This window comes from Mustela nivalis, assembly GCF_964662115.1.
Source record: "Mustela nivalis genome assembly, chromosome: 8".
Lineage (NCBI taxonomy): Eukaryota > Metazoa > Chordata > Mammalia > Carnivora > Mustelidae > Mustela > Mustela nivalis.
Window position 1 is genome coordinate 25,872,570 of NC_139027.1, and position 27,072 is coordinate 25,899,641.

Below are 27,072 nucleotides of genomic sequence, written 5' to 3' on the forward strand. Positions count from 1 at the left end.
GCTGAGCAGAGAGCCCGATGCACGGCTCGATCCCAGAACCCTGGGATCATGACCTGAGCCGAAGGCAGAGGTTTTAACCCACTGAGCCACCCAGGTGCCCCTAAAAGATTTTTAAAGATTGATTTCCTTTTGATAAAGGACTTTTAGAAGGGCTTATTGTAGTTTAGGTACCATTTTTGGCAGCTGTGTGATTTGCGTGAGCCACCTAGTTAGGATAGACGTGGAAGTTAGTATTGGTATTGGCTTTGTCACATGATTTTGGGGGAATCACAACTTTTTTTAGATCTTGGTTCATGCACTGTGGTATGGACTTAATGACATGTGGTCTGCCTGTCTCATTGTGCATATAATTGAAATTCTTTGAAAGTTACTATATAGTGCACATAGTAGTCAGGATGCTATTTTAAGATTCCAAACCTGGTAGACTATCAAATGAGGATCATTTCTATTTTTAAGTTTTTATTTATTTATTTTAGAGAGAGTGTGTGTGCACACATGTGCATGTGCCAGTTGCAAGGAGAGGCAGAAAGAGGGGGAGAGAGAGAATCTCAAGCAGACTCCATCCTGAGCACTGAGCCTGATATGGGGCTTGATCTCATGATCCTGAGGTCATGACCTGAGCTAAAATCAAGAACCAGACACTTAACCAGCTGAGCCACCTAGATGCCCAGTGACCACTTCTTTTATGATGAAAAAGAGATTAAAGAGCTCAGAAGATCTCTTTGTCATATTTGTTTTCAGATGATAACCATGTGATAACTCTGTATCTAGAAAGAGTGACAATTTAAATTTGGGTAGCGTCTACATGTAAATAATTGTAGAATTTTATTAAAGCAGCAGAAGTATTACAAGTCATCAGTGACCCTAAGCTAAGCCCTGGGCGGCACCCCGTTGCAGGTGGAAAAGAAAATTCTCATTTGTACATACCTCTAGATTTGTCAGTATGGTATTGCTCAGGAAGTTCTTCTTTCCTAACCTTGAGATTATGAAGAGTCACAGAATTAAATGAATTAAAGACAAGTTAAGGTCACATCATTTACCTTTTAAGTTTCTTGGGTGAGTATTCGGTTCTCTTGTATGAAGAGTTGGCTGTAAGCCTTAGCTACCTTGTTGCTCTTTTTTTTCCTTTTTTACAGCCAACTCTTCCTGCCAAATAAATAGAGTCATCAGCCATCCCACTCTTCCCATTAGCATCACAGCTCATGAAGACAGGCACATCAAATTCTACGATAACAATACAGGTAAGTGTTGATTACAGAGTGATCAGTGATAAAGCAAAAAAACAAAAAACAAACAAACAAAAAGCCCACCAAAAACCAAACCAAAAAAACCACAAACAAACCCCATCATGAGTATCCTGATTTGGGTATTTCTTTAATGGCTGTATGTCCGGGAGTAGGCATGAAACAGATACCTTCCCAGCTCAGTTTCTCTTCATTCTATCCAGATCTGCTAAGAACTAGTCTTCAGGATAGCATATAGCATCATCTTGGTTTATTTAATAGTAAGTAGATACTATGTTTTGGTCCTAGAGCCAAGGTTATGACTATGGACACAATGAAAAGGTCATTCAAATAGCAATAAAACTGATCTCTTGCTGTGAATACGTTGGGGGAAAGTAGAAACATGTTAGAAGTAGAGGCATATGATCATTATATTTTGTTTTAAATTGTTCAGTGTTTGAATAGTTTCAGTGTTAGAGATGGAGACCCCAGAGTCATTTGGTTTACTTGATTCAATTTTTCATGGACTACTCTTTTCTGTATTATAATATTGACTATCTGGTGCTGATTGATTTGAATTAGGACATGTGGGCTTTCCCATTTTTTTTTTTTTTATTGAATTGCGTTTTACTAAAGGAAAAAATCCTGAAGACCTGTGTTAGGAGAAGGACACTCCATATTAGCAGCCATATTTATCTGAGTATCTGCTTTTGACTTTTGCTGACTTTGCTTAGCTCTGAGTGATGAGTAATTTAATATTTTAATCCCTTTCTATATGTTGTTTCCACGAAAATCATGGTCAGGTTTTCTTTCCGTTCCTTTGTCTTTATTTCAGTCTCTTCTGTTCTTACAACCCACCTAATTTGCCTGTAGATAAAGGATACAAAGTCGCTGATTAATAACGTCTGACTCTTAGTTAATGAACATGGCTTAAAGGAATATTTGTGTAGAAACGACTGACTTTTCTGTTGTTATTTGAAAGAAAAAAATAAAATCTGAAATTTGAGCTTTTGTTTTTCATCACCATGGCTGAAGTGAGGAGGGAGATACATTGTTTTAGCTGTTATGGAAAAAGCTACTGATGGAATAACTACACAAAGAGGTGTGACTGGAGAAATCAGTGTAACAAGGTAGCTGACATATAATCAGGGATGAGGAAAGCTATTAATAAAAAATAACAATCTCTTTTTTTCCAAAGGCAAACTCATCCACTCCATGGTAGCCCACCTAGAAGCTGTTACAAGTCTAGCAGTCGATCCTAATGGCTTATACTTGATGTCTGGCAGTAAGTACATCAACTATAGTTTTTTTATTTATCCTTATTAGTTTCATGTTAATGTAATGTTTCCTTTCATTTTTTTTTTCCTCCCTTTTGACGCAGGTCATGACTGTTCAATACGTTTATGGAACCTAGAAAGTAAGACGTGTATCCAAGAGTTCACAGCTCATCGGAAAAAATTTGAAGAATCAATTCATGATGTAGCTTTCCACCCATCCAAATGCTATATAGCCAGTGCTGGGGCTGATGCACTGGCTAAAGTCTTTGTATGACACAATGCATCATCTTCACCTTCTAGCTCTTTATAAATAATCAACTGCACAAAAAGAGATACAGAAGACCAGGGCAAGAATCAGCCTGTCTTGCCCTTTTGTTCTGCTGAAGGAGCACAGAGAACATTTGTTAAAGTATAGTTTTGCAATTCGTATACTGTTTTCTAAAACTGAGGTTTGTTCAGGTTGCTGCAAGCTCAGCTGAATCTATGAGCCTGAAAATGGTTTCAAATTTTCCCCCAAATAGGAGCTTTTATTTCTGAGTTTGTTCTAATTCGCTAGGCAGGCCTGAGCGAACATAAGTTTAGCTTGTCCCTCTTGAGTAAATAGGGCACGCTATAAAGGACAATTAAAAAGCTTGATGACTGGGAATGAGTGGAGGAAGAACAGAAATTTAGACCTAGTTCTCCCCTGAGAAATCTTGTTAAACACATTAGGTAGTCAAAACAATAATCTTGACCATATCTGCTGTACTAACCCCTAAGTGCATAAGGACCAGGCAGTGTTCAAATGAGATTTTAATTTAGCTCTTCTTTCATCTGTGCACATAAAGCACCTGGCAAAGCATTTTACCTGTTAAAGAAAAAAAAATGCAATAATATGTTAAATATATTATTATTCAGAAATACTAAACAAATATTTAGTTTGTAAGCAGATTTCTATATTGTATTACATTTTTGAAAATAGATTTGGTATCATTGTAAAGTTTAGCTGTCAAAATCAGTCATCATTATGAATAGTTGGTAGAGTCTGCTTTTACTAAAGGATTTAACTTATTCAGGTTTGAGATTCTGTTTATTTTTAAGGGCAAGCAGGGCATATCTTTATAATAATTTCTGTTAATTTTAAAAATTCACTTTATTCATGTGATATTTATAATACCAGAGTGGTTATCTCATATTGATGAAATCTTAACCTTTCAGTGGTTTGAAAAGACAGAAGTTATCTGTGAGTACTCATTTGTCAAAACCCACATATCATGCTTCAGATGATCTCTTGCTCTTTCTTTGTCTCTCATACTCAAATTATCTGACATCTACTGAAAAGAGTTTATAATTATTATGTTTTAACAGCCCAGAGGGTTTGGTTAATGTCAGGCAGCTGCTTTTGCAGTACTAAATAAAGCCAACTATTTTGTACCCCAGAAGTCCTCCATTGATATATCCAAGAAGGGGAATCCCCCTGGAAATCTGGATGGAAGAGTCCAGTGCATAACCATAAGCTAAAGAGTTCTCTTTCTCTCTTCCTCCACCTACGCCTCCTCCATTCTTTAATTGGAATACACAGCATGTTTTAATAGGCAGTGTATCAGTGTTGTTTCTGGGGAAACAACTATCATAAAGAACCAGGCTTCCCTGAGCTCACCTCGCCCATGGCCCACATGTGGCAGCTCTTGGGATTCCCATGACCCCACTCTTTGCACTTGATGTATAGACCTTATCCCTACAACTGTCTCCCTGTCTTTACAGTCTCTTGTTTGCCACAAATGTCAGAGACCAATGTAGAAATTAGAAATAAATACTAATGCCCGATGTTTCAGCAAAATGTATATGTAATAGTTCTCAGATTTAAAAAAATCCATATCCATAAATATTTTAACCTTTTAATATAATTCCTACATTCCTATCCCCACATATTCCATTGTCATAACAACACTTCGGATGATATGTGATCTACTTCTTGAAAATGTATTCTTGTGATATGGATATCAATTGACAATTTTTCTTTAAAATTTCTGTTTTCTGCCTCTAGAGTTTTGCAGTATACAGGCAAATTTTCTTTAAAGATGTGTGCTAGATTTGCCGATAGATATACAGATATGCTTTAATATTTTGACACAGCTACCTTGTCTTTACTCTGTGCTTTGGTTAACAGTGGGCTCAAGGGACTCCTTTGTATAATCAAATGACTTGACCTGGACTTGAGCTACCAGGTGATTGTTTATATTATTCCCATGCAGATACAGAATTCCACATTTTGTTTGGTTCATTCCTTTTTTGGTTCTTCAGTGAGTGAAAAAATGGTGTTGCTGATTTAACATTTATAGAAGGATACTGGAAAATTCCAGTCAGGTGCCCTTACTTGGAGTGTTTATGACAGATGAAGAGATTGTTCTACCAGTTACTACTTTAATTACCTCCCAAGGTCTTCAGTGCCTGCTTCACTTTTGTCACTGAGATTCTCAAAACCAAGACATTCTCTTCCCCTGCATTTTATACCTCATGGTTGAAATTTTTCTGTTAGTGAAAAATGACCCATGAGATATGTAGACTGTAGTGCAGATGATGGAACTGTTGAAGGTTCTTTAGCAAGCCAGTGCCGTGCCGTTGGTAACTGTACACAGAAACAGAGATTCTTCTCTACTAGCACTGTGTGATCTCAGCCTAGAAATGAGCCAAAGCTGTCTTCCAACCCGATAGAAGCATAGACATGTGTCTGATTCCCCCCCCCCCCAGCCTATCGAAAATTTAATGAAAATCCACAAAATGAACAAATTCAAGATTCAAACCATCATTGAAATGCTTTCATAGTGCTTGGTTTGTAAATATTTCGGATGAAATATATTGGATAGTATGAAAATCAGAGGAGAAATAAGGTCCCTGCCTTATTTTCATATGCTGTGGATACATTTCTGGGAGCTTGCAGCACCCTTCTCAAAACCCAGCTGTCATACGGAGCTCATTTGCTACTCGAATCCTAGGCAGATATTTAACATAAGTGATATAATGACCTTCAGTATTTTTCTATTGAACAAGTTTAGCAATTTTTGCCATTAAACAGATGATTAGTTATGCAAAGTATTTAGCTTTTATAATCATTTTAGTTATGACTAAAAGGGGGGAAATTATGCTGCATCACTGATAATGAACTTTGTGAAAAATTTTTTGTTTATCTGACTTTCATTCCTTCAGTATTCTTGCTATAAATTTCTTTTGGAGATAGTGATGAAGATTTATTTGAAAATGTCTAAAATGTATGTATATTTTATAAATATATATTATATATATTTTAGGAATATATATAATATATATAGACTATATATATATACATATATATGTATGTGTGTGTGTATATATATATATATATATACATATATATATATAAACCATAGGTGCATTTTACTGTTTTGTATTTTTGTTTTTAGAGGTAGTGTACACCGCAGGTAATGATGAGTATGATGAGTGTTGTGCTGTTTGCTTTTGCAGTATAATATATAGTTCTAAATGTTTAAATTACTGTATATATTATATTCATTATAGGCTAGCATGCTTGTTTTAAAGACTGTCATTCTAGTTTATTAAAATCTGAATGTAAGAAAACCTGGCTATTCAAATGTGAATTGAAAAATATTCCATTCTCAGTACTGAACTATTTCCATTGAACATTCAGGATTTTTAACAAAACAGATATCATCAAGAAGGCAATAGCTAGAGAATGAGAGGTGCCTTTAAATAAAATACAAATGCAGCCTTACAGTGAGGATGAGAGTTGAGTTGTGGGGGTGGGGGGGCTATGAGAGAGAGAGAAAGAGCACGCGTGTGTGCGTGTGTGTGTGTGCGTGTGTGTGTGTGTGTGTTTGCCAATTTGTGACGGTCCTGATTTGTGACCATCAATGTCTTCAGTGTATCTGCTCAACTTCTAGGATTTCAGGGGACATTTCATGCGTTGTCTTTGTGCTCTTCTGAGCACCACATGTACTTTCCAAGGATTTTGAATGTGAATTCCTAGAAATTTCAGTAGAGAGGAAAAGAACTATTCTTTTACTATTGTCAAGTTCAGGTAAAAGGAGAAATTATTGGTTCACCAAAATGATGGAATCTCTTAAATGTTGGCTAAGTAAATTAATTTTTTAAAAATGTGATTTTTAAAGGCCCTCTTTTTTGGGACTTCATATATTTCCCTCCTACACGAGAGCATGTCATGAAATTCTTATGTGATGAAGATTGAAACTAGTAAAAATTATTTTTTAAACACCTGAACTAGTTAAAATACCACCTAAGAATAGTGTTTAAATGACATCTATCATATCTACCTCTTTGCCATTGCTGCCATTTTAACTAAAGCAAATCTTTATGACATCTGAAAATGATGATTGGATGCAATTTAAAAATCTATGTTGGTGCTTTTCTCAGGCTTTGTCATTTAAGTTATATCGAACTAAGATGTCACAAATCAGATTGAAAGACTTAAGAGTTTTGGTTTTCTTTCGAAAGAACTGCTTAAAATTTATTATCAAGGTTGATAGTGAGTGGATAGAGTTAAACTGTTTAGTATATGCCTGATATTTTCAACCAAGAGCCAAACTGTTACTGAATTTACATAGAGAAAGAGATCAAAGTACAGTTTTCCTCAGCTTACTTTATTCTTTGAATGCTATTTCAAGGCTATTAAGTACATAATCATTAATTTTATTTACTCAGAAGTTGCCTTTGTTACTATGTTATTTGTCTAGTTATTTATATAATTGTAGTACTTTATGTGTTTGACACTGGGATTCAGGTTGTACAAAAGTAGTAGCTGATAGAAATTATATGTGTATTTTTGTGAAATGTATCAATTCCAGGAGTTCCTTTGAGGGTATGGTCCAGAAAACATGTCCTTCTTTAAAAACAAGGGACAGGCCATTGGTAAATGGTTCGAATCATTTTTACTTTCAGAACTGAAAGTTTTTTAATTGACTCTATCTGTCATCCAGCTGGACCTCTGTGTCAGTGTCAGGGACACCAGATTGACAAAGCATTTAACAGATAACATCAGTTTTGTTTTTGTTTTTGTTCCATTTTTGGTTTTGTTCTTAATCTTAAAAAAAAAAAAAAAAAAAAGCAAATTCAGGCCAGAGATCCCTAGATTCCACTTATTTATTCTAGCAGTATTCTTAAAGTGGTACTTAGGGGTCAGAATTTTCTGGATCTTTGCTAGTCAAGCTTTAGCTTTTATTTAACTGAGACCCCCCGCTTGTCATCCCTCTGATGCAAATTAGAAAGTTCATTTTAATTTAGATTAACTTTGATGTCTGCCTGGATTTTTAACAGGCTGTGAACCAGTGAGTGCCTTGTTAATGTAGAATGATTTTTCCCTGGTTGTTAGCTCCTTTCTGAGAATGTCTCAGAGAATGGTGTTTTAGTTGACTTGTACAGATTGCTAAATTTGGTATCATCAGCAGTCAGAAAGCCTTCAGTCTACCACATACCTGCCTCCCTACTTTCTTCTCATTGTTTGGCTGAAGTTTGCCTCTTGTGAGAAACAAATACAACCCCCTCTCCACACACTTTTTTCAATTCAAAATTAAGAGATATCCCCTATACCCATCCCAACTATATGATCTAATATCTATTTTTAGGAGGAACCACTTTGTAATCCTGAAATCTACTGGTTACTTTATGTCTTCTCAACTTCCGTTTACTAGAGCTGATTTCAGGGCATCATCAGTTCAGTTTCCTAAGTAACTCCTTTTTTCCACACGCCCAATTATCCACTCCACAACTGGTGAGCCCTGGACCATATTGTTTGATCTTCAGGTATTTTTAAATTCAGTTATATCAATTAATGTAAATTAATCCAAATGCTAATTTTTGTGGTGCAAGAAGTTTCTTTTGTAAATTCAGGGTATGGATAAGCTAATTAAGATATCTTTTTTGGTGGCTCTAAGTGTATTATTTGTTTTTAAATAAAGTGTACAAATATAGCTAACATGCTATAGGTGTCTCATGAATTGAAATATTTTGGAATCTAGTGGCTTTGCAGTTAAAATAATACATCTTGATTTTGGTTTTTGGGTGGGGGGTAGGAGAGGTGTGCAGAGAAATAAAAGGGGTATTAGACAAAATAGATGGGAGTCCAAAGTAATGAACCAGTCTTAATTACATGAGAAAGGTAGAGAAATTTATCATTATAGAGTTTGAACCTTTAGAAAGCCAGTAAAATTAAAATACCCCGTAAGATTGGGTCAGTGATACTTTCAGGGACACATGTATTTTTTCAAGTGTCCAATTACATATTTTTTAAAAAATTATACACATGTAAATTTAATGTTTTTATTTTTTTGTTTGGCTACTTAACAAGCATAGCCCTTCCCCTTCCCCTTGCTTTTTCAAATCAACATTATTTTTCAAAGTCTTTTTTTTGCCCATAACTCATAGTCCCTTTGTTCCAGTCTGAAGCCATAATGTTGTATGGAATCTAAGAGTGTCCTTGAAACTATCTGCTATCCTTTGATATTTTGTATGCTTCTGTAGTAATGAGTATTATATCCTTTGTCATGGACATATTTTTCAGTAGTGTCAGAAATATCCCTTTTGTTCCTTTTAATGAGAACTGAGACACTTGTTGGAGTGATTTTAGAGTAATCCAGTTCAGAAGGTCAGGAGGATGCTCATGGATGACCCCCTGGGGTACCCCAGAGTGGTATTCTGACCTGCATTGAATTTCCCTGCACCATCCAAAGCTGTTCTGGCACCCAGGGTAGTTCCCAGGAACACCTAGGGGCGAGTCTGGTAGCGCTATTTAACCCAGGCACCGTCACCATGAAGCATCCCTCTGCTTGTTACTTCTTAGTTACACCTGTTGCTTACAATGATCAAGACACTCCAGTTTTATGGGGAAGCACTGACCTGCAGGTCTGAAAATTGAAATTCATATTTTCTGGAACACAAATTTTAATTTAGTGTATTTTGTATATTTCCAAAACCCACCATACAGAAAATGACTCACTTAGCTTCACTTAGATCCTACAACCCAAAGTCCTTTCTTAGTCCTGTTTGTTTAATTTGACTACAGGTAAATGGTGGTCTCAGTCAGACTTGAAGGATCTATTTGCATGAACAAAATCTACAATATCCTGCTAACAAGAAAGGCCTGTTTTGTAGAAAATTCTTGTCCTTGATGATTTAGCCATTCACCTTACAATGAAGTCTGGTCCAGATGCTAACTCCACATTGATTTTTCCTGTGTGCCTCTTTAAAGAGATAATTAATCTAGTAATGTAAAGGAGAACCCACAGTAAAACATCTGTTAAATAGCACTTGGAGTACTAGAATTAGTATTTTTAATTCAGTGCCAAAGTTTTCTGTGCTCTCACAGGGTCCAGTATGTATACCAGCTTCTGAATCTCTAACCTCAAACCAAAGATATTTTTGAATTACCTCATATAATAGCATCATCAAATTAAAGGTACTGGTAAGGGAAAGCCATCATTCACAAATGAAATTTCCCAACCTGAAACACTTTAATTTAAAAAACAAAACAAAACAAAACTGCATGGAAAGCAAAAAAGATTTCTTAGAGATTATTTATTGAGCAAGAGTGGAGGGGGAGGGGCATAGGGAAAGGATCTCAAGCAGACTCCCTGTTGAGCAGAGGGGGCTAGGGGCTTGATCTCCTGACCCAGAGATCAGGACCTGAGCCGAAATCAAGTCAGACACTTAAACAACTGAAGCACTCAGGCGCCCCACAAAGCAAAATTTTACATTAAGTATGAGTTGTAAAAACAAGCAGCCTGTGACTTAAATGTGCTGAAATTATTAAAGTATACTGACATTTAGCTACTACTTCCTGATGGAAGTGGGACCAAGACAGTAGTATTTCATAAATATGTTAGAGCAAAAGAAATCTCATCAGAAAGTTTACTTTGGGTGCTGGCTAACTTGAGTGAGAGTGTGGGGAAAGAAGCCCCATACCAAGAAGGAAAAGTGCCAGCTCTGCAATCTGGACTCACCACCACCAAAGGACCCACTGTCCTTTCTCTTTAAATGGCCTGGAATGATGACCTTCTAGATCTTTTGACTTATAAAAGTGAACAGTTCCAATTCTGGCTTGTATGGTCCCTATTACCTAACTTAAAAGATTTTTACATCAAAATTATCCTAGAGCCCCCTGGTAAAGGGTCAGACAACATAGTTTTTATGATATTTTAGGAAGCTGTATTAACATAGGCCCAGATAGGTTCTTCCATTTGCACATGTCAGAATGAAGACCAGACATGTTAGAAATGTTCTCATGTGGCCAAGTGATAATCTCCCGGAAAGATTGGAGAATTATTTTTATAGGATGAGTTATGTTTTAAATGATTTTGACCATGCTTTTAAGAGCATGTAAATATAGATTTGCATATTTTTGCTACAGACTTTATAGCCCACATATTTCCGAATATCCTGTTGGAATAATTTCATTCAGTATGTTAGAAAAAAATTCATTGGTTTCACATCTTTTGACAGTCATTAATGAATAACACTTCTGATGCAGTACTCAACTGCTATAAAGACAGGTGGTAAATGTCTGCGTATTTTGACTGCCTGGAAAAGCACGTTTGTACATAGTTTGCCGGTCAACATGGAGACTTGTGTATTTTATATATGTCAAAATTAATATGTATATCATGTAAATAATGTTCATCAGCAATATCGCAGAGCTATCAGCGTTAAGGTTAGATTCTGCAACTGCCATTCACAAGTTTTGAAAGTATGCACATTCAGCTAAAATACCACTTAATTCATTTAAGTGGAAACATTTTCAGTGAAACAGTACCTGTTCAGTTTCCTTGTAAATCTCAGGGTCAGAAGAAAGGCTTTCTCCCAACTCCAAAATATTCAGGCTTTCTTTTACTCATTTTGGTCTTTTTAACAGTCTTTTTAACAAGCAAGGCAATAGGCTCCTATTTCTCATAGCCTACAATACTTGGGGATACACCTCTAATGATTCCAATTTAAAAAAATAAACCTTGCAAGCAGATTTTTCTTTCCCCCTTAGGAACATCATTGCTTTCTGGAGGCAGAAATGATTTTACTTTTGAAATTGAAGGTTAGAGATCCATGCAGTTTTGTGTCCTTGATGTCTGCAAGTTCCATACAGCTTGCCTCTGAGGGAAACACAAATTTTATTTTGTGTGATTTTTGAAAATTATTCTGGTAGTGGAAAGACTAGCAAGGAAGTCGATAAGTTTATTTTATATATTTCAAAATCTTGTGGATTTTTTAATGGTATGGGGTGCAGTAGTGATGAGTTTTACTATGAATGCCTTCATTAACCCTCAACTCAGATTTTACATGTTAAGTATTGCTCACTGTCACCTAACAAAGTAGAAACGGTTAACGATAATTTGTTTGCTTCAGTGTCTATAAGCTCCTCATTTGTTTTTCTTATATTCCCCTTAGCACCCCTCCTGGTGCTTTACCGTATAAAAAGTTCTCAGTAACTGTTTGTTGGGTGAGTAATCAGAAAGCAGATTTTCAAAACTCTGAATCTGTCCAGATCTTCAAAGGCCAAAAAAAAAAAAAAGAAAAGAAAAGAAATCATTTCTGCCAATCCCTAGCCAAACTCAAATGTGTTTAGATCTGTGAAGTTGATTCCCAGATTGAGGTCTGCACCCTAGTTAGGGAGGAATTCGGACCTCACCTGGAAGGCGGCAACAGAACGCCAAAGGCACCAGCTATTGTGGGTTTCCAGTCCTGCCTTTATGGGAATTGAGCAAAGCATGCGGGCAATGAGGCGTGTCTGAACCCTGTTATGGTGCCCCTTCCCTTAACCTGTGCAGCACCACCCTACTGGTCTCTGCTCGCCTGTGCGGCTCCTGCTGCTGCCTTCTGGAACCTCGACCTGCCAGGACTGCCTCGGGCCCCGGCCAGGTCCACCACTCTTGCCTCGTGACCCTCAGACTGTCCCGCTATTCCTAACTGGCTGTTTTTTTTACCCCCCAAAGAAGTAGGAAGTTCCTCCCAGCAGAAGATTGTCAAGAAAGGCATTCCTCTGGGGAGCTTGCCTTGAATTTGAAGAATCTAGGACAAATCCCTCAGGATGTTTTCAGGGCTGCTTTTTGTCTAGAACATGTGATGGTAATTATCTAAATGTTTATTAACTCTCCCTGGAAGAGCTCTGTGTTGTCTCGGTTTGCTGCTACGTGGGGCCGGTGGCTTGAGCTGCAGAGCTTAGTCACTTCAGGAGTAAAATAGTCAACAAGTTAGAGACAGACTATTTATATATAATGATCAAATGACTTAAATCATTAATAGAATCATCGACAGAGTAGTGAATTGCTTGAGTATGAAATATTCAGTTAAATCTCAATGTTAAACCTATGTATTATGTAAGAACTATTATCTTTTTTAATTATTAAAATAATGATTCTTTTAAGGTCAGTATGGCACAAAGGAAAGAACAGGATTTTGGCCTGGACACAGGACATTTATTATAGTCAGTGAAACTTTAGTCAAGCTAATTCTTATGAGTTGGTTTCTTATCTGTGAAAAGGAGATGATAGATCTGCGTGAGAGATTGATTAGAGATAATAGATACAAAACACCTGATAAAATATTGGGCAGAAATAAACATCCAACAAGTAATTATTATTCACTCCCTAAATTCACACTTCTTGTCATGTAATTCTGTCACACTCCTGGTAACTTCTAGAATATCAAGTATTTAGGTGAAACAAGATTAAAATGCACTTTAAGAGTAGCCCTAAAGAAGAAGTTATACATAAAATACTACTTTACTCAATATTCGAGTGCCTGCTTTGTGCCAGACCATTCTAGGCGCTGGCCTTCATTAGCAAACAGACAAAATCTTTTACATGATGTGGCTTACGTTCCAGTTGGGGAAAACAAATAATATAGGTGAAAAATAGAGAATATGACTGGTGAGTGCTAAAGGTAAGTAGAAAGGAGATGATATTTCTCGGAGGTAGAAATGGAGACAATTTAAATTAATACAATTAATTAAAAGAGCAACACAAAGGGGGACCTGGCTGGCTACTCTTGATCTTGGGGTCATAAGTTTGAGACTTAGATTGGCTGTAGAGATTGCCTAAAGAATGCAAATTAAAAAAAAAAAAGCAAAAATAAAAGGCAATAAGTAATGAAGACATAAAGCAGAAGTCATCACATCTTACCATACCATTTCACTCCCAGCCTGCCTTGTAATAACAGCATGATATAGGTATCTCTACTCTTATTCATACAAGTATGTGTATACAAATACTGCATCGAGTTTTTTCTTATTCTACATGTTCTCTGCAACTTGCTTTTAAAATTTAATATATATTTTGAGCAACTTTTAAGTCTGTACATACATAGATATCTTTTAAGTTCCTTAATATACACACATGATCTTATATAAATAAAATGAGATTTTTTTGGTGGGTCTGTTTGCTTTAAATAAATGAGGTATTACATGTCCTCTGCATCTTTTCTCATCTAACAATCTGTGATAGAAATTGCTCCAAGTCTGTCTTATAGTTGTTATTTCATTCTTTTAACGATGAAAACTCTGATGATGATTTAAACTTCTTCATAATCAGTGGGCATTTACTTTGCTACCAGATTTTCACTATCAGGGTAATTATGCCTGTGCACATAGCCGTGACCATGATGGTTTCACTCTTGTGGAACAGAGTCTCTGCAGTAGGATTGCTGGGTTGAGAGATATGTAGATTTAACATTTTTTAGTAAGTATTGACAGATTGTTTACCGAATAGGCTGGAACAATTTATATTTTCATCAGTAAATGTACAGTATAAAAATATCCTTATTCTTTATACCCACTAGCAATAGCTGCTGTAGCCTTTAAAAGAAATAGAAAAAAAAAAAAGGCTGGTGATATATACAGTGATTTCTCCATATTATTTTATTTGCATTTCCCTGATTACTATAAATCTGCATAACTTTTCATATGTTCTTTTGTTATTTGGATTTCACTCATAATTAAATTACCTTTTATAGTCATTTTGTGTTGCTGTATAACAAATTACCACAAATTTAGCGGCTTAAAATAATACCTGTTTATTATTTCACAGTTATGTGGGTTAGAACTTCAGGTGGGCTTGCCTGGGCTCTCTGTTTAGTGTCGGATAAGGTGTGTGCCAGGCTGGGCTCTTAACTAAAGTATCTGGGGGAAGAATTCACTTCCAGGCTTATTCCTGTGGTTGGCAGAATTTCAGACCATACAGTTGTCGGACAGTTGTAGGATGGAAGTCTCTGTTTCCTTGCTGGCTGTTAGCCAGATGTTCTTCTCAGCTTTTGAAAGTTACTCTTCAGTCTTTGTCTATAATGCTTACTGCCCCCCACCCCCACCGCCATCTTCAGAGTTAGTAAGGATTCATCAGATCCTTCTCATACTTGACTCTCTTTGTTTTCTCTTCTGCTATCAACCAGAGAAAATGTTCTGCTTTTAAAGGGCTCATGTGCCTTGAGTAGGCCCACACAGATAATTTTTGTAAGTTAAGGTCTATTGGCTAGTCACCTTAAATTACTTCCACAGACTCCCTTTGCTTGGTAAATGTAGCATTATCATGGGAGTAACATCAGGGGCAAAGACCATGGGAGCCATCTTGGAATTCTGCCTACCACAAATATTCATGTTTTTATTTCTATCTTTATATTTATGTCCGTGTTTCTATTGTGTTTGCCTTTTTAATCTTTATTTAACTACTTCATAGGAAGTTTTTGTATGTTACATGTTAAGCCTTTTTACTCTTAGTTACAAACAGTTTTTCCGACTCTTACAAGTTGTCTATTGGCCACTAATATTAAGTCCTTTTTCCATAGAAAACTTAGTCATTTGGATTTCACTTTTAAGGTGCATTGTGTATTTGTGTCTTTTAATTCACATTTAAAATTTTTATTCACTTTTATTTTTCATTCACTTCATTTTTTATTAACATTTGCCCATATGTGCACTGTCTTTTTAAGAAAAAATTGTAAGTGCTCTTTCTATATTATATGTAAACATTTCGTCATATTATTTGTAAATTTTCTCCAAACTGTAATTTGTCTGTTTACCATATTTATAATACCATTTCCCATTCAAAACTTTAGTATATATACACAGGTATATTATTTTACAAAATATGGATATTTGTAAATATATAAAAATTTCAAAGTATTCTGTATTGATTAAGGCCTTCACCCCTGGTGGCATATGTACTGTCCTAGCATGGCTTATGCGTCTTATTCTTGGTTTTGTTGTTGGGGTTTTTTTATATTCATCTTTACTCCATTTGGAATTTGTTTTTTGTATAGAATGCCAGCTGTGGATCCAACTTTACTTTCTTCCGAGTGGGTTGCCAAATGTTCCAACACTTCTTACCACATTATCTTTTTCCAATGAAATGGAATACCAACTTTGTCATATATTAATTTTTCATATATAATGAGATTTCTCAATATACTCTGTGTTTTGCTGATAGTACTCTATATATATGGCAATAGCATGTGTTTAATGACAGTGATTCTATATTTGCATACAGTGACTTCATAAAATGCTCAGGCAGAGCTTTGTCTCATCCCACACTCCTGGGCTACTGTTGTTTTTACTACTTTTCTTGGCTACTACCAGGCATTTGAAGTTTGTGATCATTTTATCCATTTAGGGCTTGAAACTGCATTACATTTAAAGATTAATTTTGGGAAATTTGACATATGATATTGTCTTCTAAGAACTAACAAAATTGTATTACTTTGTTTGCTCAGATCTTGTCTATATCATTAGTAAGATTGAGATTTGGCACTTTTCTTCACTTAAGTCTTTTGTCTTTTTTTTTTTTTTTTTTAAACTAAATGTACTCTTGTTTCTTAGTCTTTGGGTCATTATTGAGAATGGATTTTTTTCCATTTCCATTTCTAAAGGCTTATTATAAATAAAAAGTCTATTTGTGTGTTTGTGTGCTTACCTTGTATACCACACATTTATTACACATACTTAGAAAATCTTATTCCAGAAGTTTTCGCTACAGTCTCTTGGGATTTTTAGAAATATAATGATGACAGTCAAAAATATAATGACACTCACACTCACAAAATCACAAAAATAACCTGTTTTTTTCCAGTGTTTGAAAGATTCTTTTCTTCTCTATAATCTTTATTGCCTAGAAACTCCATTATATAGTCTTAAGTGATAATGCTGATAGCAGTCATCTCTGAGTACTATTGATTTTAATTGAAATATTTAGCTGTTTTGGATATTTGTGTTGCTATTTGGTAAATAGTCTTACTTAAATAAATTTTTTTCTGTTTTACCAAGAGATTTTATTAGAAATAGCTGCTGAATTTTGTCAAATGCCTTTTCAGCTTCTTTTGATGTGGCTGTGTGTTTACTTTCCTTCAATCTGGTGATTAGCTAGGTTGTATGTGGAGCTGCTGACATTAAGCCACTCTTGTCTCCTTGGAATAAAACCTACTTGGTCATAACGTGTTATTCTTTCTTTTATAAATCAGTTTTCCAGTCGCTAATATTTTATTTAGAACTTCAGCAAGCATAATTCCTAAGTGAGATTGGTCTATAGGTTTCTTTAGTGGACTTTTTATTAGATATAAGAAGTTATACAGCCTGGCAAAATGTGGGACTAATCAGAAGGTTCAGCCACTGCCAGTGAGAATGCAGATTTATTCAAACATATTGGGGAAGCATTTGGATGTATCTACTTAAGTGAACATATGAAATCTACTAATTCTGTTTCTGGGCAAACACCAAGGAAAATGATGCATACATATATACACCAAAAGAAATGTTCTAGAATACTTAGAGCAACAGTAGTAGTAATAGCTTCAAACCAGAAACTACCTAAAAGTCCATCTACTAGGGAATGGATAAATACATTTTGGTATTCATACAATGGAATATTATACAGCAATAAGAATGAACAGTTCATAGGTACATGCAACATATGGCTGAATCTCAGAAACATTACATTGAGCCTAAAAAGGCAGCTACAAAAGGATACTGTATGCTTTCCATTATATAAAGTACTAAAATGGGCAAAACTGATTCGTGTTAACTGTTAGAAGTCAGGAGAGTGGTTATCTTCAGTGAGAGGGAGGTAGGGGAGGAGATGGTGCTTGAAAGGGAGTCTGAGGGGGACTTCTGCAGTGCTGGTGATATTTTGTTTCTTTATCCGGGTGCTTGTTTATGTTGGGTTGTTTAGTTCATGAAAATTCATCTAATTTACACTTCTATGTACACTCTTCTGTATGTACATTATATTTGAATAAAACTTTTAGAAAGCAGTACATGTTTCATAGAATGAATTGGGGAGCTTCTCATCTTTTCCTACACTTCAGAATTGTTTAAATAAGAGATCATTAAAATTATATGTTAAAGATTAGATGAAATTTGGATGAAATTCGGGACCTTTTGGTCCCAAGGTCTCCTTTTTTAGAGGTAGGATTTTTAATTACTTTCCTAGTATCTTTGGTTCAAAATATTCACTTCTTGGATTAATTCTGATCATTTTTATTTTGTAGGAAGTATTTCATTTCTTCTAGGTTTTCACATTTATTTCTAAGTGTCTCTTGTAATTTCTTCTGTGTGTGGTATTGTGCTTTTTATTCTTATTATTGAAGAATTACCTGTGTGTGTTTCTTAATTTTCAAGGAGTTCAGGCAAAGAAATACTCACCTTTTACATTCAGTTCCTCATGGCAAGTTGAAGGATGAGGAAGAGAAAATGAAGGTGGATCAAGCATGTGCTCGGAATCTCGTCTGAAGATTTCTGCATCAGTAACTGAGGAGGTGTGTTACGCAGCTTCTCCATTTCCCTTGCCTTACTGGAAAAACAGGGCACCAATTTTTTCCCCTCTGTCCTCAAGTCTTGTTCCTTGACCCAAACATCTCTTTTTTGTGTGTCACTTGGAAGAGCAGTTTGGTTTCTTATCCTATAGTCAGTGGACAGTTTCCATCAATTTAAACAATCTTTCTAGGTACAAACATGTAAAACAAATGGCAAAGATTAGGAATGGGTCATGGATATTAGCCATCTTGCCTCTCTTATTCTCAGTGTGTTTGGTCATTATTACTGGATTAATTTGTCTTTAATGTGCAGATGAACAAAGTGTAGCCCTGCCAATTTACATTTTGCTTCTGAATCAGCAAGGAATGGAATTAGCTTTTAAGTTTGAGAAAACCCAACAAATAATGGCCTAAAAAAATAGAAGTTCACGGTAAGGGGGTTGTTAGCATTGGTCCAACTGTTCAAAATGTTAAGAAGGACCCAGGCTCTTTTTATTCCTCTTCTCTTCTTAGAGGATGAATTTTCATCTATTGTTTGGTTTCAAGATGGCTCCATTAATGCCAATCATGTTATCCAAGTTCAAGGCAAGATGAAGGTAAAAAAGAAAGAAGGGTCATACTAATTAGGACTTTTTCTCTTTTGACAGCAAAGGAAATCTACCCAGTGGCCCTCCAGCAGATTTCTCCATGTATCTAACTGGCCACAACATTGCCTCCCTACATTTAATGGATGTTGAGAAAGTGAGTATCTCACTTTTCAGCTTCTATAGTAGGAGATGGCCGTGAGAAGTCAATTTCGAATGGCTTTTGGGTTAAAGACAAATTTTCTCGTTCACAAATACCCCCTTAGACAGGAATCTCTTTAATCACTCAGTTCTATCTTCCTTTTTCCCTCATTTCTTCTCTCTCACCCTGACTATAAAAGGTAATATATGTAATTTGTAAACACTGAGTCCTGATATCCTGACTCTTGAGAACAGTGTTCCTCAAGTCACCTTCCAAATGAGACTTTGCTTTTCTATATGATATCCCAATCATTCTAATCTTGTTTGTTCTTTCCTTGTTTTGAATTCACTCACTCTCTGAAGAATGATCAAACAACTCTCCTAAGTAGGCTTTCTTTCACACAAATCCCAAGGAACCCTGTTGTCTTAGATAGAGCCTTGAGTTTGTCCCTAATATTGCTGAAGTTTTCTCTCAGTTGATGCATGAATCTTCTTGTGTTCTTTCTACTTGAAGAGGATTATTTTTTGTACCTTGGAAGAAGTTGGTTTGTTTTTCTAAAGATGCTAAATAAAAACCTTAAGATATGTCATAAAAAATAAACATCCTTGGGCATAAATTCTTTGGCCTAACCGGTACCCTAAAAAAACCCCTGAATTTTAAACTTCCGATATAAAAAGTTTAGGCCTCCTTTGCTCTTTAAAATGAAAGACCAAATTATGCTTCTGGCCAAGTGAAGTAACAGACAGATTTATCTTCCCCCTTTAAACAATAAAAGGGGAAAATACAAAGTAGTTTTCAGATATTGAATAATAGCACGAGGCAATAATTCCTGAGAGAGAGGAAAACAAATTGTGGCCCTAGCTTACTGCCTAGAGAGAGTGTTCTTGGCATGAGGGACAACCCAGCAGAGCCTAGAGTTCTCTGTGAATTGAAGAGACAGAGTTGGGAGTTTGATGGGTCCAAGATAGCTAGAGTTTGCAGGACAGAATACTATAAGAAAGCTCTGGAGCTCTGAACTGGGTCTTCCCCAAGTCTTCAGCTAAGTATTGATAACTATAAGCACATGACACATCTACCAGAGGCTGAGGAAGAGTCACCTAATAGATAGGCAGAACAATCCTCTGATATTACGCAAGATTGGGAATAGTTCATGTTTCCACCGGGCACAGTGGAATATATGATGAAGTTTGAGGCATTAGGTAAAGGATTAGGAAGGGTATTGTTGGCTCATCACTGTGTAAAAATTCAATACTAGGTTAAGTGTTGCTTTGGCTCGTTCTTAAATTTATTTTTTTTTAAAGATTTATTTATTTATTTGACAGAGAGAAATCACAAGTAGGCAGAGAGAGAGAGAGAGGAGGAAGCAGGCTCCCTGCTGAGCAGAGAGCCCCATGCGGGACTCGATCCCAGGACCCTGAGATCATGACCTGAGCCGAAGGCAGCGGCTTAACCACTGAGCCACCCAGGCGCCCTCGTTCTTAAATTTAAAAGTAAGACATGAATAGCTCAAATACACACACACACACGCACGCACACACACACACACGCGCGCGTGCGCACGCACACACACACACGAATATCTAGTTCCCAAAAAGGCAAAATTCATAATGTTGGGACCCAATAATCTGGTATGCAAAGGAAAAAGAAAACACAACCCCAAATGAGGAGAAATAATAAATTCAAATTAACATTCAGAAAACACATTTAAATTCAGAATTAACACATTTCATAAAGTTAATGTTCAGGGTTCTTATACTATTTGTGAAGTAGGATAATATAAATTATAGATGTACACCACTGAATCTAAAGCAACCACTTAAACTACAGCTAATATATATATGTATATATACGTATTAGCTGTAGTAGATAGATGTAGATTTATTTATTTTAGAAAGGGGAGGGGCAGAGGGAGATGGAGGCAGAGTCTTAAGTAGACTCCACGCTGAGTGTAGAGCTTGACACAGGGCTTGATCTCACTACCCTGAGATTGTGACCTGAGCTGAACCCAAGAGTCAGATGCTTAATTGTGGCACCCAGCTGACCCCCCCAAGTAACTATAGCTACTAAGCCAATAAAGGAGACAAAGCAGAGTAATCATAAAATATTCAATTAATCCAAAAGAAGATAGGAAATGGAAAAGGAAACAAAGAACAAGTATGATAAATAGAAAATAAACACTGAGGTGACAGATTACTACATAAGTAATCACATTAAATGTAAATGGTGTAAATACCATAATTAGAAGGCAAGATTGACAAGTTATATACAAATAACGAGACTTGCCTATGTAAAATGCTACATACGAGAAATCCACTTTGAACATAATAACTCAAATAGGTTAAAAGTAAAAAGATTGAAAAAGATGCCATAAAAAAAGAGAGCCTCAGTGACTGCATTAACGTCAGGCCAAATAGATTTCAGAGAGCATGGGTAAAGAGGTTTATTTCATAATGATTAAGAGGTTAATTCATCAAGAGAACATAACAATCCTAAAAGTGTATGCACCTAGTAACAGAGCTTCAAAATAAGTGGGAAAATGAAAGAAGAAAGAGACAAATCTATAATTATAGTTGGAGATTTCAGTACTCCTCTCAATAACTGAGAGAAGTAGACAGGCAATCAGGATTTGGAAGAGTTGGGTAACACTACAAACCTAATTAACATTTATAGAACATTCTACCCAACAACAGCAGAAAACACTTTTTTTTTTTTTAAGGTGCCAAGAACATTTACCAAGGTAGACCATATTCTGAGCCATAAAACAAGTCTCAATAAATTGAAGAGGGTCCAAATCATACAAAGTACGTTCATTGACCACAGTAAAATTAAATTAGAAGCCAATAAAAAAAGGTGTCTGGAAAATCCCCAAATATTTGGAAACTAAATAACACACTTCTTAATAACCAAAGGGTCAAAGGAAAATTAGAAACTGTTTTGCCGGTGAGGATGTGGAACAAGAAATCTCATTCACTGATGGTAGGAATGCAAATGGTACAGCTACTTTGAGAGACAGTTTGGCAGTTTCTTACAAAACTAGACCTGCTCTTAGCATACAATCCAGCAATAATGCTCCATAGTATTTCCCCAGCTGAGTTGAAAGGTTATAGTCACAGAAAAACAGGCATATAGCAGATTTATTCATAATTGCCAAAACTTAGAAACAACTGAGATGTCCTTTGGTAGGTGAATGGATAAATAAATGGTGGGTACATCCAGAAAAATGGAATATTATTTAGCAATAAAAAGAAATGAATTGTCAAGCCATGAGAAGACATGGCGGAAACTTAAGATGCATATTACTAAGTGAAAGATATGATTTCAATTATATGACTTTCTGCAGAAAGTAGTGAAAAGATCAGTAGTTTTCAGTGACTTGGCAGAGGAGAGATGAATGGGCAGACCTCAGAGAATTTGGGGGGCACTGAAACTATTTGTATGATACTATAGTGGTGGATACAGGTCATTATACATTTGTGCAAACCCATAGGTGGATGTACAATATCCAGAGTGAGCTGTAATGTAGACTGTGAGCTTTGGGCAATAATGATGTGTCAATGTAGACTCATTGATTATAACAAATGTACAACCTGGCTATCAGATCTTGGTAGTGGGGGAGGCTGTGCCTCTTGTGAGGAGAATGGGCTGGGCAAGGAGTATATAAGAAATTGCTGTACTTTCTCCTCCACTTTATTGTGAGCCTAAAACTGCTCTAAAAAGTAAAGTCTAGGGGCGCCTGGGTGGCTCAGTGGGTTTTTAAAGCTGCTGCCTTTGGCTCAGGTCATGATCCCAGGGACCTGGGATCGAGCCCCGCATTGGGCTCTCTGCTCCGCAGGGAGCCTGCTTCCTCCTCTCTCTCTCTGCCTGCCTCTCTGCCTACTTGTGATCTCTGTCTGTCAAATAAATAAATAAATAATCTTTTTAAAAAAGTAAAGTCTATTAAAAATTAAGTCTATATAAAAAAATACTTTGAGCTGAATGAAAACAAAAATGCAACATACCAAAATTTGTGGGATGCAACTAAAGAGAACTCGGAATTTTATAGCACTAAACTACGTAAGAAAAGAAGAAAGCTTTCAACTCAATGATCTCAGCTTCCATATTAAGAAGCAAGACAAAGAAAAGTAAAATAAGCCCCAAATCAGCTGAACAAAGGGAATGAAATAGATAGAAGCAGAAATCAATAAAAAGTCAGTGAAAAGATAAGCTGTAATTTTTGGAAAACAAATAAAATGGAGGCTATTCTGATAGGTTCTGCAGACAAGCTCCTGTCCACATAAGTGGAGGAGGAGACTTGCAATGCCTTCTCAAGAAAATGACTTCTCAAGAAAAATGACCAAACAGGTCTCAGGGTCATGAGAAAACCCGCTACCATCTTATGTGCAGGTGGCGATCTGCTTACCAAATTGAGTAAGATCTGTGTTCTTCAGTGAGGGGAATATATAGGATTTCTTTTTTCATCCAGGAAACTTGTTCTTACCTAGTCCTTCGAGAAGTTTCTATATATACTTGCAAGCTCGATAACGGTATTTCTTTAAATAATTCTGTATTTCTGACTTCACGTTTCAGACATCCTTCTTTCATCCTCATTCTTCTACAGAGTTTGTCGATTTGACCTTTCTTTGTAGCTTCACTTTATTGAATTCCATGGCTTTTTAGCTTATTTGTCTTCCTATTTCCTTCTATGGGTAGAAACCTTAAATAATTGTTGTTTTCCCCCAAATACTGGTGGGTGAGCTTACTGCATTTACTTAAATTATGTTGTATTTCCTTAAATGATTTTTTTTTTTTTCCCCTGAGACAGACTTGACTTTAAAACCTGCTGTTTATCTGATATGTGACCCCAGGGCAAGAGAGTCTTTTGAGTCTTTACTTTCCCCTCTAAAAAATGGTACCTTCACGTCTATCATCCCAATTAAGTCCTTCAAAGATAGTGCTGGTCGTATGGAGACCCCCCAGGAAGGCCAGCCCCTCAGCCTCTTTCTCATCTCCACCCCAGCAAACATAGGGCAGCTGCTTACAGTGCCTCGCCTGCTGCAGGAAACGTCCCCGTAGAGAATTCTGGACCTGGTAACCAAAAGCAACACATTACAAAGACCTCTTGGTTTAAAAACATTCATAACCTGAATCTTTCCAGGTGATTTATTTAGAAACCTCCTTAGAAAAGGAGTCAAACTAAAAACTAATTTTCTCCATTCCTAATTTTTCCCAGAAAATGAAGAGATTTATTTAAAAGAATTTATAGGCAATGCCATATTTAGGAGGAAAAGCTGAGAGAGCTTCCTTTTAATTCCCCAAGTGTGCTTTTCAAGTTGCAGCTTTGCTCTTTAAACTATAGAGGCGAGCAGACCCCAGCTGGTAAAGCTGACCATGGCCCCATCCCTCTGCCGTGGCTGATGTCACTGATTGATTTAGCATCTCTTTTTTAAAGGGCCCTTAGCCTCAGAATCTCTCTTCGGATGCTTCTTTAGGCAGTCATTACCACTGGGACAAAACCTATGCACCATCCCAGCTCAGGCTTTCAGGGTACCGACCCAGTGTGATGAAGGCAGTGTGACCACAGGCATTCGCAGATCCCAAGAGAGACTTCTTTGTTCTGCAACTTACTCTTCAGTAAGAAAGAGTTCCTTAACCACTGGCAGATCATTTGTAGCTGGGACAGCGGACTGGGCTAGCCCTTGGCGTTTTTGTGAGTGCGTAGGATCAGGGGTGACCAGAAACCTCCTGGGAGTGATGTTGTGGTAGGAAGGACTTTGGAGGGCATCTGGAAAAAACAGCAGCTGTCAAGAGGCTAGCAGTCCCCATGTAACTGGAGTCACCGCCATGGCCGGGTGGGCTTGCCGCCTCGCAACAGGTTGGACAAGTATGTGTCAACTGACCCTGTTGCAGTAGGACAGCTGACTTCACCGGCTCTCCTGTCCCCTAGGACGTCCAAGTGAAAGGGGCCAGATGACAGTCAACACGAGGGACAGGAGACCATTCCAGGGGGCAGTGGGTTCCCCTTATCTGCTGCAGTTCAACCCCGAGGAGGGGCCGGGTAGGAAGTAAATCTTTGGCTTGACACGGTGAATATAAACCTGCTGGTCTATATTGGTGCCACACTGGGACTTTGTCATTGATGCCTGTGATTGGCTTTAGTCTCGTCACCAGGATTTCCCTAGGCCTCCTCAGCCTACAGGAAGGCAGGCAATCTTGGGAAAAGTAACTAATTACTCAGTGGTATTGGCTTAGCCTCACTGGTGTACTGCAGGACCAAGCATCTTTGGGGTCTTGAGGTATGCCTCAGGACTGCTGCTCACGAACACACTTGTGGTCCAGCCAGGACCCTCTTGGCTCCTGCCTGTGTGGGCATCCTGCCCTTGCCCCTAAGACTGCCACGGCCCTGTTGGCATTTTGTGTCCAGGATCAGAACCACTCCCAGATGAAAAGGTTGATTTTTTCACTTTGGGAGAATGCCCCCTCTCTCCAGAGGGAAACAGGCCTGTGGGTGTCCCAAGCCTTGCATTTAGGTCAGAGGAGCTGGAAAGGTCCCCCATGGTTTCCACACGATGGTTGTCTCCTGGTTCAATGAGGGTATTCTCTTAGGAGAAAACCAAATTGCACTGCCACTTTGCCCTTTAGAAATTTCTGTCTGCTCATTTATTTTGCTTGGTGTGTATCTTAGACAGGCATTACCACAGTGGTTTGTAGCCTTCGACTTGTCCCCATGCCCTCTTTGGCTTTAAAATGCCACACAACCCCACTATTGAGGTTGGAAAGAAACTCCCTTTCACTGGGATTTCAAGGAGAACTTGTAGAGTATTAGGATGATTGAAAAAATCGATATCGTAATATAAGGATACAAGTTTACGGATGCCTTGGGGATGTCAGACTAACAACAATTAAATTGACTTTGGGTCTTGTTTGGTTTTGCGGTTTCCATGGCTCCCAGACCTTCCCCGTTTCTGTGCCCTGGGCAGTCATGTAAAGGCTCTTTGTTGAGATCCCGGATTCAAATTTGCCATTAACCTGAATACGCCCTGCTCACCTCAACCAAGTGTGAAACTAGAGGAGTCACAGAAAGAAGCTATTCAGCTGGAATTGTACTTTTTATAAGAAAGTCTCAGCTGCCAAGCCGAGTACAGCATCTGCTTACTTGGGCAGCTTAGCGCCTGCGGGGCCCAGTTGGTGTAAGAGGGACAGCGGGGCTGCGGCTAAGCTCAGTGTTTCTCAATTACAGGACAAGAAAGGAAGGAAGGAAGGGAGCCAGGGAGAGAGAGAGACAAGGGACGGACGGAGGAGGGAAGAGAGAGGAAAGGAAGTGAAGAGAGAAGAAGGCAGGAAGCGCGCCTTGAAACTGTGGTCTTTCAACCTTACTTGTTTTCCATGCGGGAGGTTATGTGAAGAGTCCATTTCTCCTCAGTCGGGCCTTCGTAGCAAAAACAGAAGTGGGTCCCAGCAGCAGCGTCTCTGCCTCCCTGAGAGTCTGAACAGTTTTCAAAGGCTACTGGCCCAGAAATAAGTAACCAGAGGGTAGCCATCGACGTGGAGAGAAGTGACCGTCTTAGAGAGACCGTCCCCGGTTTTCTGGGGTTAATGATCTAAACAAAGCACAGGGAGACAGCGGCGCTGGAAGACTTCTGGGCGGCCTGTGGTTGGTTTTCCCGGCGCCCTTGTGGACATGCCGTCACTAGCATTCAAGACAAGGAACTTCGAGAGGGTGGTCAGATAGAACCATGTGAGACCTGGCCCCCAACCGGCCATGTCGCCCTGGCTGCCTGGGTGGCCTGCTTGCCTGGGGGACCCTGCTACAGGGGGTCAGTCCTTCATGGACAGGAGGTCTCCCTGTTCTCACTCTCTGCAGGTGGTTCAACACTTTCCAGACGAAGATCGTTCTGGAGGAGATAGAATGAGAGGGCTGCCTGCTGCCGCTCTCCTGTTCTGTCCCTCCTCCCCTTTCCAAAGCCCTGCTGTCTTCCTGACCCTGGGGTTCACGACTTACTCCAATTGCCTTCCAAACACTCCCGTTTACTTGAGCTGCTGTGAATGGAGTTTCTGTTACTTGCCACTGAGAGAGCTCTAACCACGGCCTGGCCCCTGCC

The 27,072-nt window shown here is 37.8% G+C and overlaps 1 protein-coding gene across 3 annotated transcripts in view; it reads left to right on the forward strand.

The window, feature by feature from the left end:
- STRN (striatin) overlaps window positions 1-27,072 on the forward strand; it is a 141,650-nt gene that overhangs the window by 96,288 nt on the left and 18,290 nt on the right. For 2 of the 3 annotated variants that reach the window (XM_082745618.1, XM_082745619.1), the window contains 3 exons: window positions 1,137-1,241; window positions 2,422-2,508; window positions 2,605-3,917. In XM_082745618.1, the coding sequence (XP_082601744.1) occupies window positions 1,137-1,241; window positions 2,422-2,508; window positions 2,605-2,774 (362 nt within the window). In that variant the 3' untranslated portion in view covers window positions 2,775-3,917. Of the gene's footprint in view, window positions 1-1,136; window positions 1,242-2,421; window positions 2,509-2,604; window positions 3,918-18,134; window positions 18,272-18,915; window positions 19,010-27,072 lie in introns of those variants that run through there. The other variant, XR_014315632.1, reaches the window with a different exon arrangement.